The 16659-nt window shown below is 40.0% G+C and overlaps 1 protein-coding gene across 1 annotated transcript in view; it reads right to left on the bottom strand.

The window, feature by feature from the left end:
* Nucleotides 1–16659, bottom strand: part of LOC122797013 (synaptonemal complex protein 2-like) — a 256765-nt gene that overhangs the window by 205417 nt on the left and 34689 nt on the right. The window contains exon 3 of the mRNA XM_044065783.1: nucleotides 9746–9780. Within this exon, the coding sequence (XP_043921718.1) occupies nucleotides 9746–9780 (35 nt within the window). The remainder of the gene's footprint in view (nucleotides 1–9745; nucleotides 9781–16659) is intronic.

The raw sequence follows: 16659 nt of genomic DNA, 5'->3' as shown, positions 1-16659 counted from the left end.
TACCTTTGGAAGAAGAGGTAGAGGTGGAAAGGCATACACATGAAGGTTTTTCCAACTGAAAGACAGAGCATCCACTTTCCAAGCCGTGTGATGAAACCCCTTTGTGCAATACTTTGGCAGCTGATGGTTTAGTGGAGAAGCGAACAGATCTATGTCTGGAGTTCCCCATGACACTGTCAGTTTCTGAAATACATGAAGATCCAGTTTCCACTCGTGGGGATCCATGATTTGTCTGCTTAACACATCTGCTAAGGAGTTCTGTGCTCCTGGCAGAAACCTTGCCTGAAGAGTTAGTTGCAGGCTTAGCGCAGTCTCCCATAAAATCATTGCTTGCCTGCATAGAGGATAAGAATGTGTTCCCCCTTGCTTGTTGATGTACCACATGACAGTTGTGTTGTCTGTTAGAATCAACACCTGCCCTGGAAGAAGTAACTCCTTGAAAGCCATTAATGCAAACTGGACTGCTAACATCTCTTTCATGTTGATATGTAGATGCTGTAGTCTGGCAGGCCACTTGTCTTGTATCCACTTTCCATTTAGATGAGCTCCCCAAGCAATGTCCGAGGCATCTGTCGTCAAGATCTGACTTGCCTCTGGCCGGGTCACAGAGAGTCCCTTGTTTAGGTGACATTCCTGAGCCCACCACAAGAATTCTTTTGAAGGCAAGGTATTATTTGAAAGACAGTGTCCAAATCCTGGCAGTGCTGTGTCCATACATTTTTGAGATACCATTGTAACTTCCTCATATGCAGTTTGGCATTGGGAAGCACCAGAATACAAGATGCCATGAACCCTAATGCTTGAAGGACTGTCCTTGCAGTCAGCACGGACTGAAGAGATAGTTGATGGAAGTAAAGTGACAGACTCTTTTGTTTGTCCGGGGTTAAAACGGCCATCTGGGCTGCTGTATTCAGTCTTACACCCAGAAAGCACATGTCTTGAGAGGGTACTAGACTGGACTTTATTTCGTTCACAGAATACCCTAGGCATCTTAGCACTGCGATAACATATTCCAGGTGCTGTAGAAGAACTTCCCTTTCTTGAGCCAGAATCAGGCAGTAAGGATAGATTTGAATTCCTTGAAGCCTGAAGTAAGCTATCACTGGAGCCAGAACGGCAATGCAGAGAACTGATAATGAGAATTTCCAGTTCGAAACCTCAGATATTTCCTGCAACTTAGCCTTATAGGCACATGAAGGTAAGCTTCTTTGAGATCTAAAGTTACCATCCAGTGATTTTTGCCCAGCAGAGGTAAAAGCTGTTGTAACGTCAACATCTTGAACTTGGGAATGTCCAGATAAGTGTTGAGGATAGATAAATCCAAAATTGGTTCGTTGGTATAAGGAACAGGCGAGAATAAAATCCTAGGCCCCTTTCTGATACAGGGACTGGCTGGATGGCCTCTTTTCTTTGTTGAGGAGGAACGTCTGGCATGCCTTTGAAAGGGGCATTGTATGGAAATAAAATCTGTAACCGTGGTGAATGATATCCAACACCCATTTGTCTTGAGTAATTAAATCCCAGTTTTCTTTGAAAAGAGACAGTCTTCCTCCCAAAGGAGCTGCCAACGTGAATCTGCTGGCAGCTGCCTCACCAGAAGTCTGAGCAGGTGAACTCCTGTTCCCTACCACGTCTAGACCTACCCCTAGACTGAGAATCATAAGCAGGATATGTCCACCCCTTAGCAGGCCAATTTCTACTAAACTTAAAATCTTTAACAGTTTGCATAGACTTAGCTTTGTCCTCCATTTTCTTTAAAACTGCTTCAAACAACACATCAGACTGTAAAGGAGCATCCAAAATCCTTGTCTTAACATGCTCAGCTAAATTCTGATCCTTCAACCAGGCATGCCTAAGAACAGAACTGGTAGCAGCCACCCTCGAGGAGGCCTGTACAGCATCAAAACCACATTGCAAAGAATGCTTACCCACTTGTTCAGACACATGAACCAAATCCAGCAACTCTTTACACTCAATACCTTCCGCCAAAGCATCCACCTTAGATTTCAATTGTGAAAGGAGATAATTCTGATATTTTAGCATGTGAAACTGACAATTCAAAGCTCTCATGGCTAGAGTGGAAGAAGTATACACTTTCTTTCCCCACCTATCCAAAGCCCTTGCCTCTTTATCAGTGGGAACAGGATTTTTAACCACAGACTCTTAAACAAATATTTATGAGCACCCTATAATACCTATCAGGCTTAACAGGAGCAGGAGGCAAAGAGTCAGGGTTCAGGAAGCCTCTGCTCTTCCACCACATTCAACACAGGAGGAATAGCTAAAGGCCTATGCTGGGGTAAAAACAAGAACTCCCTAAGCTTTCCTGGAGTCAGAGTAATCCTGGCCTTCCCATTTAAAGTGCTCCCTCATGGAATGCAAAGTCTCTGAAAATCACATCAGAATCAGAATAAGTAGGATACTCCTGCATATCTTCCACAGAAGATCTCTGAACACTGTTCAAAACTATCAAACTCGGTTCCACCCTAGGCCTCTTATCAGGCGGGGCATAGAACCCCTAATCATAGTAATCAAATCTTCTGCCATTTTAAGCATATGTTTCTTAGGAACAGAACCCGAAATGCTTTTGGCAACAGAAGGAGGCCCTAACTACCTTGGGAAGAGAGGGAAGAACAGTCACCTCCTCAGCCTGGCCTACCTCTGAGAAGGCACATCCTGTAAGAGTAAAGTTTCTGCCTGGGACTCTATTCCAGGACTGCGGTTCCTCAACCCTAGGCTTCACTGTTTTATCCAAACACTAACCTGGCACAGTCTAACCTCCTCTTAATAGTGCGTTTGTTAAACCTAGCACAAGAGCGGCAACCAACAACGTTTCTGACATCCGGTAAAATACTGAGGCAAGAAAAACCAAAATGTTAATATTTCAAAACTGCTTCTGCGTCAGGACTGCAGCAATGGAAGACGAAGAACATCAAAGGGAGTTGTACTGCCTGATTGAAGGACAACTCATAAAAAAAGGACTAATACAGAGACATCCTGCCTCTGTGGGGGGGGGGGGGGAGCAGGAATGGCCATAAGGGCACAAAGCTCAGAAACCCTCCAAGCAGAAGTAAGAGCAAGTAATAAGACAGTCTTACAGGTACAGTATTGCTGTAAAGCTGAAACTGCAGGCTCAAAAGGAGTCTATCAATTTTTACAAAACAAAATTAAGGTCCCAAGGAAGAGGGATAGGCTTTCCTTGGGGGGGGCTGAAAAATGCAGGATGTCTTTAAAAAACTCTTTGGCCTCAAAATGAGGAGCCAAAGGAGGATTAAAGGACAGACAGACAGAAATAGCTGACAAATGGGCCTCCACATAAGTCTAGGAAAAGCCAGAATGGAGCAACTCATACATACAGGAGAGCACCATGGGGACTCCCACTGAAAAAGGGTTCTGACTACTAGCTTGGCAGCAGAAAGAAAATCTTTTTTCCATTTGGACATAAAAGGCTTTCTTGCCTAATGTAAAACCCTGAGAATATCTTCAGAAAAGATGTGCCTAAAAGGGGTCAAAACCCTATCATCCACAGTGTCAGCTGAAGAGGGGACAAGTGAGGATGGATAGGTGACCCCTTGTCCTGTGGGAGAAGGTCCAACCAGTGAGACAAATTGTGGTGACTGCCTCTGGCCAGATGCATTAAGAGGGGGCACTAGTACTATCTTGGCCAAAAGAGAGTCACTAGAAAAATTTGGGGGAATCCTGCTGAATCCTCTGCAGGACGCTTGGAAGTAGAGGATGAGGGAAGGCGCAGAAAAACATCCCCTTTGAAGGAAAAGAAAGGGCATCTATCCTCCACAACATATGGCATGATGCTCAGAAAAGAGGGAGCTGCCTGTTCAGAGGGGAGGCAAAAAGATCTACTTGATAAATACCCCCCACTGATGGATTATGTCCAGAAACAATTCTCTGTGAGACATCCACTCAACGAGTCTGTGTTTTGGACCTGCTCAGAGAGTCTGCCACTAGACTGTACTCTGAAGGAATATACACTGTCTGAAGAGCCAGCTTTTAACTGATGGCCAGATACCAGCCCAGAACAACCAGCAGGCAAAGCAGGTAAGACTCTGTGCCCCCTTGCTTGTTGGCATACCACATCACTGTGGTGTTGTCTATGTAAACCTACAGGGGACCTGTAGAAAGTATGGCGTGAAAAGCCTGAAGATCCAGAATCACGGCTCCTCTCTTTTAAGGTTGATATGGTCCGACTTCTGATGGGGGGACCACAGACCCTGAACTTTCAGGTTACTAAAGGAAGCCCCCCCACCTCATGTCTGATGTGTTGATAAACAGTTCATGAGAAGGAATTGGAGGCTGTAAGAACAAGGCCTGGGTTGAGGGTAAGTTACTGAATCCACACCTCCAATTCCCATTTGAGACATGAAAGCAGAAGCACAATGAAATCCAGAGGGTGGCAATACTGAAGCCAGACTAAGTTGAGGTACCACTGAAGCTTCCACATATACAGTCTGGCAAGAGAGAGCATTGGAATAGAAAAGACCATGAATCCTAGGGCCCGAAGGAACTCCCTGGCTGGAACGGCAGACAGAGGAAGACGACACTGAAAGAAAACTGTCCATGACAAAACCTTTGGAGGAAGAGAAGCCAGCTTTGGCACTGTCTGAATCCTGCAGCTCAGTCATACGTGATCCTATGAGGGAGTCAGGACAGACTTTTGAAAGGTAACAGTGAATCCTATACTTTTTGAAAGAGAGAGATATAAAGCCCATAAAAAGGAATTGGGAGAAGGTGTCCGAATCAACAGGTCATCTAAATAAGGAAAAAAATGAAAGTCTTTTGCAAACATCAAGGAGATCACAGGAGTGAGGCATTTGGTGAATACCCTTGTGGCAGTAGAGAGCCCAAAGAGCAAAAAAGAGAACTGATGAGTGGAAGAAAAGGAGAAATGCAAGAACTTCCTGAAGACAGTGAATAGGAATATGAAGGTAAGCATCCTTCAGATCCAAGGACACCTGAAAAACCTGGGGCAACAACAGAAGAAACAGGGTTTGAAAAGAAAGCATCCCAAAGGAACTTTTAGAAAGGTGTTGAACAAGAAGAGATCTAGAATAGACTTCCAACTGCCTCCTTTTGAGGAACCAGAAACATTCTGGAGTAGAATCCCTGTCTTACATGGGAAGGAGGGACAAGCTGAATAGTTCCCTGGTAAGAACTTTTGAGAAATGAATTTGATCTCAAGAAGGAGAAACCCCTGAAAAAGGAGAGAGAGACTTCCACACCATGAAGCAACTCTGACAGATGATAGACGGATCCCGTAAATCTGAGCAGATGATTTGCCACTTTAGAGGACAAGGGAAGAGACAAGGGAACCTGGGTGAGGGATGAGGATGGAGCAAAATGTGAAAGAGAGGCAGACTTGTCAGAAAAAGGAGGCTTCTGGGTCACAGGAGCCTGACAGGACTTCGCAGGAGGAGCTCACCTACTACCCTTCCTGCCTTGATAAAGCTGCCTGTGAACAAAAGCAGACCTAGTAGGATAGTTCTTCTGGAACTTTGGGATGGGGGACATAAAAATATGTTGATGGTCCTGCAAAGCTTTACCTTTTTCTTGAGGAGACAAACATAGCAGCAGCAGTCCCAAAGAGATTATCATCATCATCCAAAAGAGCATCCAGCAGCTTGGCCTTAATGTCCTCAGGTAATGACTGCAGACAGAGCCAAGAATAACACCTTATGACAGACCAAAAGCAGCAGCTCTGAAGAGACATCAGCAGCATCCCTGCTGCCTTGATAGAGTGGTGAGTTACCCGAGAGGTACAACACAATATATTGGGTGCAGAGAAATTTCCTTCAGAATCAGGGAGGTCAGAAATAACTACACAAGCCTGGGTAATCTAGGCTACACCATATCTGCTTATATAGGGCTGGTATTCAATGGCCCTAAAGAACAAGGTGCCAGCAGTACAGACCCTCTTTCCAATCTACTCCATGGCCCCACTGTCCTTATCTGAAGGCAGGAGTTTGGCAGAGGCAAAAGCTTAAAAGGTTGTCAGAGGAGACTGACACTACAGCAAGATCAGGAGGAGGACACAAACAGGAAGTGACAACCCTCTGGAAATGTATAGCACCTGTCAGATTTCTTAGTAGCAGGAAGCTCTGAATCTAGAGTTTTAGAGGCAGGTATAAAAGGTGTCTACCAAAGCAGCCAACACAGGAGGTACTACAGAAGGTTTAGGACAGTCCACCTGAAGCAGCTCATAATACCACTTCTGGATATCAGACACCTGAAAAGAATTACACTTGAAGTATTCCATTATTTTGGCTAGTATGTCCCCAAGAAGGCAGCTCCTCCAAAGGAGACTTAGGGCTAATGGAGTCCTCTTCATCAAAGCCATAAGCCAAAGGAGAAGACATCTTAGTAGACCAAGACAAAGAACCCTCATCAGTATCCAACTTTTCATCCATGGAATCAGATTCCCTAGCTCTTTTAGAAGAAGCTGAAATTCAAGGTGCCGTAGGCACAGAACCCCCATGGGAAGGCTTCAGGGCCATTAAGACATCAGACAGGCCCTGAATAAACTTCTGCCATTCCCTTTGCAGGTCCAGAGAATGTACAGAAGAATGTTTAGTATAGTGTTTTTTCTTGATATGGACATCATTCCTAACACTGGAGGTTCTGACTCTTAACGAGATTCAGTAAATGTACCTAGAACCTTTTCCCTGACCAGAGTCTGAAATTCTTCTAGGGCGCTCAGAGATAACTAGCTGCAGCTCCCCATCAATGTCCAGAAGAGACACCTGCAATGCCTCAGAGGATGTGGGAAAAGGAGGATCCATGCTGGCCTCCAATGAGGTCATAGCACAGGAATGCAAAGTCAACATCAGATGGCCTACAGAGCTATCACCCACTTCTAGAGAGACATCCTGTGGAGGCTGGACAGCCAAAGAATCCGGATGGAAAATCTTGGCCTTCGTCTTGCATAATGGTCATATCTTGGGGTTAACTGATAGTGCCATGCTACCCTGGGCCAACTGTTTAAGCTGCTGGTTCTCCAGATAGAAGCTGGTTGTCTTCCCTGGCCATCTAAGAGTCTGAGGCATAAATGCCTTACAAATACTCCAGGGAGTACATTCATAAGAAGTACCCAAACAAAAGAGGCACTGTTCATGACAATCATTATGGGGAATGCCTCCCACACTGAAAATTTCCATTCTTGGATGATATGAAGTGTAGATAACTAAAACAGCAGCAGGAAAGAAAAAAAAAATAAAGACTCCAATGGAGCACTTGTCTGAAGCTAGTTATCAGCACAGCAAATGGCATTCAGACCAATGATTGATGACGGTGTTCAGACTGGTGCAAAGTAGTTCTGGTAACTGTGTCCATACGTCACCTTTATGCCCTACATCCTGAGTGGGAAATGTGCGTGTCATATGATGCATCAAGCCTTTTGCATCATTGCTGGATGCTGGGCTATCCTTGGCAAGAGATCCCTAATGTGAAGAATGCTGCAACAGTGAGATGAAGACATCTTTTTCTACTTATTTTTGACTATTTATACTTGTACCCTTTCACCACCACCTCTATTTTCTGTTCCTTCTCTAGTGACATCCACTTTCATTTATATCAATATGCATACTAAACTTACACGCATCATTTCTCTTGTATCACCAACTATTATGCATTAACATGTCTGACTTATGTCTATTATACCTTCTAAAATATATGACAGAATGCATTTACTATTTCTGTTTTAATGCTATCTACAAAGCAATGCTTAAAATGTTTTTTTTTTCACTTTTGTCCATTGTAACAAATTAATTTAATATGGAGTTTTTCTTCCTGGACTTTACCATTCTAACTTTCTTGGTAAACAAAAGATAAATAAAATACAGGAATCATCGGTGACTTATAAGCATGGGTGCACAGATAAAACATTTTCACATAAATCTCACATTATTTTACAAAACTGTTGCTTTATTAATGAAACAGGTCATCAAACTTGGCTTCAACTAGCAAAACCACTAATCTTTAAAATGCTATAATTCTTTTAGAAAAATAATTTAAAGACTTGTTGCACCGTTGTCATAAACATTACATATTCTCCAGTTATGGCTCTTGTTGGGATTCTGAAAAAAGAAATCAGTCACTTTATATCTCTCGCAGTCATTTTGAATTTCTTTCAAGACCACCTGTTTTTTGTGACTGTCGTGAATTTTTAGTCTTGTAAGATTACACATTTAATGAACACAAGTAATGACTACAGACTCAGACTTATAGAGGCAAATCCCTATCTCATCAGGTGGGTGGCCAACTGGCTCACCAACAGGACCTTCAACATCAAAATCAGCACCTCCACCTCAGATAGGAGACCTGTCACTACCCAGGGATATGTCCTGGGATCCCTACTGTTTGGCATCTACTTTTCAGAGATCCAGGCAAACACAAAAGCTCTACGGCTGACCAAGTTTGTAGACAACTGGGTGCGATCACTGACACCCCCAAATGATGTTAACATACAACCAGAGAGTCTCAGATACTGCAAGAGGTTCTCACAGCAACTGACTGGTGCCAAAGTCATGGCCTCAAGCTAAACGCAAAAAAATATATACATCATTCAGCAGAAACAGCCCCTACTGATTACATCATCAACGGCAACCCCCTAAACACACAACCTGTGGTGAAAGACCTGGGTACTCAGGTTGGTAATCTCACATTTGACCATCATGTAATGGCAGTGGTCAGAAAAGCCTCTTACTTACTTTATCTCATAGGTAAAGGGATTGCATGCAGAAAATAGGAGGTTATTACCTCTCTATACTCCTCCCTCGTTAGACTAATAATGGAGTATATGCCCCATTTGGTATGTACCTCTCCACACATTTACACCAACTGGAAAGGACACAGAAATACCTCACAAACAGAATCCATGACCTCCAACACCTGTCCTATGTGGACAGGGTCAAATTAATATCACTCTACTTGAAATTATACAGATTGCTCAGAGGTGATCTGTGTCTCACCTACAAGACAATCTTGGACCCTGCCCTAACAGAAATGCTCCATAGCCACAAGTGTAACTCCTTGTGCATTACCCACTCAAAAGGCCTGAAACTAATATGCAACATCAACAAAACCTGCTGAAGAGACAGGCTGCCCAGTCTCTGGAATAGACTTCCCATACATGTCAAACAGAGTACCTCGCCTACCCTTTTTAAGTGCAACCTTGATGAGTGGATGGGAAACCACAAATATGCCCCAGGGGCAGGGACGACAAGAGCTAACAGAGATTTCTTTTTGGGGATAAACTCTTTGCTAGGCTTGTAAGGCCCCCTGGGCCATTAGCCTAGAAACCTCCTATGATTCTATGACTCAATGTTAGGATTTAGTATGTTTAGGTCTGTTGAGCTTAACCATTGGAAAATGCTCTTTAAGAGTGCTGTTAAAGTTTCCAGATTAAATTAGTGGGAACAAAGAAAAAAAGAGTTGGCAAAGCAAGAGCAGTAAGTAAACATGTGCTGATATTGCACACAAACATAAGATTACCAAAAAGTAACAGCAGATAACCAAAGTGGGCATGAAAACACAAATTATATAAACTCTCTAAGACTGCCAGAGGCTGGCTCTGAATTCTGGAGCTCTGAGGTAGAAGTCACATTCACTGAGACACCATACCTTATTTTAGTTTAAAACAAAGTACCAGGTGCAGTAAAGTAGCCTTCGTTTTTATTTGATTGCTCATCTGTTTATTAAAAATGTCTGAAACATAACTTCTGGTCTCTCTTACCTCCAACTTCAGGAATTGTTTGTGCAAGGTCTTGCCTGCATGAAAAAAAAAGTAAACAAATCTAAATCATCCTATCATATCAATAAGCATTCAAAGATGTGAAATGCAGCAGACAAAAGAAGTACAGTAAGAACTGCCTGATGGGCTGCTCATACATTAAACCCACAAACATAATTAAGTACATATAAACTTCAGCAGTACTGATAAAAATGAGCATAAGGCAAGATACAGCCTAGCCATTTAAATTGCGGTTTCTTAAAGAATTACACAAGCAGTTTTGAAAACAGAACTAAATCTTCTCTCTCACTACTTTTTCTGCCTTATAGTCATACATTTTTGTATCCACATCTTTACTGCCATTTTTATGGTTACCGGAGAACTGAATGTACCATACACCTAGGCACACTTGAAGGGTAAATGGGGTAGGAAAACTGTAGGAATTTGCCATTGTAGAATACTTGAGTTAAACACAATGTTAAAACTGTAAAGTCCCTCTCCCCAAAGTGAATCCAAAAAATCAAAGGTCACTATACAGTTAAACAGTGAAAACGGTTTAAACCTGGAGTTAATCAAACTAATGATAAATCTATGTCAGCAATATAAGATGGAAATAAAAGCTAGTACAGCTCCCTTTACTCCGAGAAATAACCACAAAAAACTGTTGCCTAGTTCTAATCAGTTGGTATTAATCCCATTAATCACCACATATTTTAGCTGCTTACTAAAGTTTAATGCTCACACTTCATACACAAAGCACAACCATACTCAACCTCAGATACTCTGCCTACTAAACACTCCCCTAATCGCACACACTTGAACAGAAAATTAAAGCCTGTCGCATCTTTTATTCACTTAAATATAAACAAGTACCTTCACTGCACACAACTCTCAAAAGATATGACACTCATTCACATATTATGAAAAACTTAAAACTAAACAATGACCACAACCAACCAAGTCAAAAATCTTTTCAATAGCAAAAAGACCCAACTGCGTCCATCTAAACTAGCTAGCATAACAACTTTAACTGTATCAATATAAACCAAACTAAAGCAGCTACTATAAAATTAACTGACAATATAGCCTTCACTACACTAAAATACATCAAAGTATTAATAGTACAAAAATAATATAAATTAAAGAAATTCAGAATGAGAGCAAAAAAGACACCCAACAAGTAACTCCATTCAACCAAACCTGGAAAGCTACCTAAATGTCTGTCACTGGAAACTTGGGAAAATAATCTAATATCTAATATAATATGCAAGGTCTTGTTTGGGTAATGCACAAAATACACTAATGCAGGATTACACAACTCATCTCTTGATTTATGGCTTCACCATTTGTCAGAAAATATATTCCTTAAAGTGAAAGTACAAGATTTTTCACATACCAAACCATATCCTTTCTGCCATTATTCTAAACAATAGCTTTGACTCCCCATGTATTTCATATCCTTATTCCCCAGTGTTCTGCAGAAGAGCTTTCACCCAACCATGTATTCCATATCCTTCTCCCCAATGTTCTGCAGAAGAGCTCTTACCCCCCCCCCCCATGTATTCCACATCCTTTTCACCACGGTGTTCTGTACAATAGCTCTGACCCCCCCCATGTATTCTATATCCTTTATAATCCACGTTCTATGAAGCAGCTCTGATTCCTGTGTTCTGCAGAACAGGTCTTACAGCTGATGCTGCATTGGTTAAAGTACCCAGAAGCATGGAGCAGACTAACTTGTATGTACAACTTTTCTATAGTTAGTCTGCTATTATGTTCCTTTGCCAGGAAAACAGAAAAGTAAATAAAATCTGCAACATTTTCATATGTCCCTGGTCCCATCTGTGCAGTATGCTTGGATAAAGGTTACCAGCAGAGATGGCACTAAACTTGACATTTGTGGCAATCCTAGTCAAAATTAAATGACATGCATAGGGAACTACATTACCCAAAATGGGATGAAATGACTTGTCATAAAAAATCAGGCAAGACTTTTGCACACAAAGCCATAATTATGTAAGTGGCCATAAGGCTGCTTGCAGTCATGATTTCTAAACACCATATGTGCAGACAGGTATTTATGAGAACAGTACAGTAGCACTCCCAAGTAATAGCAAATCATGCTGCCCTTTACAAAAGCTTACCCAGATGAATGTCCATTCTGCTACACTTCTGACAGGCTATTTGCTTTCACATCCCACTATCATAGCTGCATTTTCTTTTTTTTATTAAGGAGTTAAAAGTTGGTCTAAATAGTTTCAGCTGTGCACTGCAGCAGTTTTTTGAAAAGCCTATAATAATCTATCAGTAGTAACTGACATTCTTACAGCAATGTAACATTTATTCTTACAGCAATGTAACATTCGGACCTTATTCTTACTCATCAGTCACTGGCCTGTTTTTCCCATTAGCAGAGCAGCACTGGTGTACGTAAATATGCACAGGCATCTAAATGACAGCCTAACCTGTGGCTCTCCCATGGGGATCCAAGAATAACTGACAATTCTATCCAGTAAATATAAACTCAGTCAACCAAACTAGATCCATAACTCTGGTAGGTCAGAAAAGAGAAATACTTCAAAGGGATAGCACTACTTAAATAATATAGCTTTCAAAAACCTCTTTGTGCGAGTAACTCACATAAAGTACTGTTAAGGTAAGATTTTACACAAGTGTAGACGTCCATCTCTTCACTTTTAAAGCATTCTTTACATAAGGGATCTCCTGCCAAGGATGACCCAGCATCCACCCAGTATACTAAAGCCTTTAGAATTTATAGACATTGTACTATCACATGTATGCTCACCATGCAAGGCGTAGGGGCATAAAGGTGACAGAAGTCCAAGTAGCAATCTCAAGGATGGAATTGGTATCTAATACTTTAAAAAAGGTGCCAGAAGAAGCAACAGCTTTGGTAGAATAAGCATTTACAGACGCAAAGACATTTACCATGAAAGGAACGACAAAAAAATTAGCCTTAGAAATACAGGAAGATACGGTTTGATTAGAAATTGACAAACTCAAAGACCTGGGATGAAAGGAAACAAAGATGCACAGATTTGCAAATGGCCTAGACTTCTTTCTTTCGGCTTTTCCCAGTTAGGGGTCGCCACAGCGGAACTCCGGTCCGCTAATGAATGGCAGTAGATTTTGATGTACTGGCTTGACGGGCCTAACGCAAAACCTTCAATGAAGAAACGCCCATTCACGAATGTCACCACACAGAAGACGCTCTGAGAATCGAACGGGCAACGTCTAACTGAGGCGACAACGCTACCGCAGCACCACCATGGCTTAGACTAAAAAACAAAAAATAAAAGAAGATAAGAAGGAAACCCAACAGGAGCCTTATCTGAAAAAGGTTCAGTAACTAGCAGAGAAGAGGGTTCAGACCAATGTTCATTAATGGCATTCGGACTTGCTGCAAAAGAGTTCTGAGGTATGTACTTACGAACATAATCTTTACACCCTATGCCTGTGACAGTTGACAAAGGACTTCTATAAATTCTAAAGGCTGTTGTATACTGGTCAGTTTTTATGCTTGGCAGGAGATCACTTACAAAAGGAATACTGCAACAGTGACATGGAAGGACATATTTATGATCCTTCTTTGAAGAAGACTACATCAGCAGTATGATTTAGTAAAAGTCACAACATGGGCCGTGAGGAAACTAGATTCATCATGTCTGGTTGCCTAAAAAGTCTGTCTTTGGGGTTTCTTCTTTTCCTTACTGTGCAACAATGTGGAATAAGAACATATAAATTAGAGGTATGGGAGGGCATCACCCCACATGGAGAGCATGTATGTGCAGGTTTTTATTTTGGGGGGAGGGGCTCTCTCTCTCTCTGTATGTGTATATATATATATATATATATATATATATATATATATATATATATATATATATATATATCTAAAGAGGATTTACTTTTTTCAAGCCTTATTAAGTGCCATTTTAGCCAGTGTGTTGAAAATACATAGCAGTCAAAAATCATATGACAAGTAGTATAACACCCCAAAGGAATTTGATTGTACAGTTCCAGGGGAAAAGCTTACAGAAAAGAGGTAATTCATGATGTAACTCTACTACTGGACTGAATATCAAGCATTTTTAAAGTGCAAACTGTTGTCAAAGCTACAGTCTCACATATGCCTTTAGCACATTTATTTTGAAGGCAACCTCTGGTCTCAAGAAATTTTGGCCAAGCTTTGGCATTTTTAACAAAGAGCCTCAACTTGAGCTAGCAGGTAACCAAATTTAGCATTACAAACTATCATCTAGGTTTTCCTTACATGACGGACATTAGTGCGATTTTCCCAATGTTGTTTATCCTGCTAACGTATTTAGATTTGTACACAGCCTACAGATCCTTTGTTCTATTAAGGAAGAAATAGAAAGAAAAGTCCAACAGCAGAAGCAGCAAATTGTTGTTCATATATAAATGTTTGATCTAAAGTGTACAAAGCTGATATTGGAACTCAATGCTTTCATGGTAAAACTACTCTTGTTCCATCTTCTATGTTGATATACAACTCATGTCCCTTTTGATTATAAACTAACTACACAGAGACAGACTTAACATTAGTTTTCTTATGAACACCACTCCTAATAGTTCAGCAACAGCAAAAGAAGGCACAAACAAATAATCAAAAAAGTTTTAATGATCCTCTGAAAACTGAAAGTCACATTCAAACAGTTATCCTTAATTTAAATGCACCTTCTTTAGTAACAATCTTTGCAATGCATTTTCTGCCTTATATAAACTTGATTTGACTTCACAAAACATTATTTCCGGCTAAGGTTAAAGGAATAAGTGATAAAATATTAGACTTTTTAAACTCTAATAGTCGTACAGCATTTTCATTTAACTATGAAACTAAGTCAGTTACATAATATTAATTTATGAAATATATAAATTTAGAAAAAAAATGTCCCTATTAAAATAAGTGCACACATCAGTGCACTGTAGTATAAGACAAGATAAAACCGAAGGACAACCAGTGGGAAATAAAGCTAAAATGTGTATTTTTTTTTCAGAAGTATCAATTAAAGCAGGTTTAAACAGGGTTTGTAAATTAATAATCCAATTCTGTTCTTTGTCAGCTGCATTTTCTAGCCTGTTTACTGATACCACTAATACATAAAACACGAATGATGCAGTTTGTGCTGGATCACATGTCCATACAGTGCATTCTTTAAAGTATCCCAGTACATCATAGAGATATTGAGAAATCATGTTTAAACTGGCATGCAGTTTTCCCTGAACAGAAAGGAGGCAGAACATGAATATAACAACTTTAAATATCTTCATTCACTTCTAAAGTGAAAGATTTATTTTATAGATCTTAGATGCATTTTCTGAGGAAAACTCATCACTCTTAACCACCCCCACCAGTTCACCATCCATGGCAATCTGTTCTGTGTTCCTTTCGACCTGACAGCTAAAATTCTCCCAAGCCATTTACTAGTGTTTTAACCTTCCTAATTGTCAAATTAAATCCACTAATATCAGCTTTTAAAATACGTCCATTATTGTTCATTACTTCTCGCGTAAATTTTACATTTATTTCAAAGGTAGTAATCAAAGAATATTGGGAAAGCTCTTTGCCAAGTCCTGTCCTGGTACCGTCTTTTTTTCAGAAACTAACATACTAAAAGGGAATTGGATTTCTATCACAGTAGTAAATTACCTATTTTCAATCAATCATCTTGCAAATTCACACAGTTCTTAGCTGTCGGATATCTGGACTAACCAAAACTCATCCAGGAAGCTTTGCTTCATGTCCATAGACTCAAGTACAAATTACATGCTCTGGCACTTAGTTAAAGTTAGTTAAACATCTGTAGGGCATGTAAAAGGTTATGTGCAGAATTAAAGAAACACTTCCATGTAACTTATAAACAAGTTTACATAAATAAGGGGAAAAGAAGCTCTCACTGCAGAACCAGTGACCTGTAAGAAGCAATTACTGTAATAAAATATATTTACTGTTAGCATATGCTATGCCAGTACCTAAAGAAAAGTGTTAAAACCAGATGAATGCATCTGGGTATAATCTAGCCAAGATTCCAAAGCATCTACTCTCCCCACAGGTAAGCATCAAAAACAATGAGCAACTCAGAGGACAATAAAAATATCGTAGCCTTAGTACAAAGGACTGAAGAAACCAATACCATATTCTCACATCTGAATATTGATCATAATCTCAACATTCCACAATTCAGCTCCAAGAAAAAGGAGGAGTGGAACAAAAACAAAAACAATGACTTTTGGCATTTTACATGGAATTGTTTAGGATGCAATATTCAACTTTGTGCATAGAAAGAAGACCCACTAATTTATGTGTGCATCATCTGCTTCTCACATTCAGAGATCCTTCAATATTAACCTTGATCTGTTGTAAATATCTTGCAGAAAAAAATTGAACTCAAAAGGAATGGCTAAATGCTAACATTCACTAATAAAATATCACTAAAATATAAAATCATATGAAAATAGTCACTTGTCAATATTCTACAGAGATTTCAAATGTTTTTTTCCAGCTAAACTTAGTAAAGCTGAATACCACATTAGTTAAATATTTGTCAATGTAGCTTTTCCAGCTATATAGCTGTAATACCAATTTAATTATATAAATGTTAAAGCTGCTGGTAAATTAAATGTATTTAAATTGTGCTGGATTTTATACTGTTGCATATATTTCTGTTAGAGTTCTTGATGTTTGGTGGATTTCCTAAGCTTATTTAAAAGCAGCATTTGCACTGAGTTACTCATCTGTAGGACACTAGAATTTTATTTTACTTTATGACACACGCACACATACAATACATATATACATATATATATATATATACATATACATATATATATATATACATATATATATATATATATATATATATATATACATAAAA

The sequence above is a fragment of the Protopterus annectens genome, chromosome 3.part0 (assembly GCF_019279795.1).
Source record: "Protopterus annectens isolate FY-2018-M chromosome 3.part0, PAN1.0, whole genome shotgun sequence".
In the NCBI taxonomy this organism is placed as follows: domain Eukaryota; kingdom Metazoa; phylum Chordata; order Ceratodontiformes; family Protopteridae; genus Protopterus; species Protopterus annectens.
Note: the sequence above shows the minus strand (reverse complement) of the source record. Positions and strands in the feature narration are given on the sequence as shown.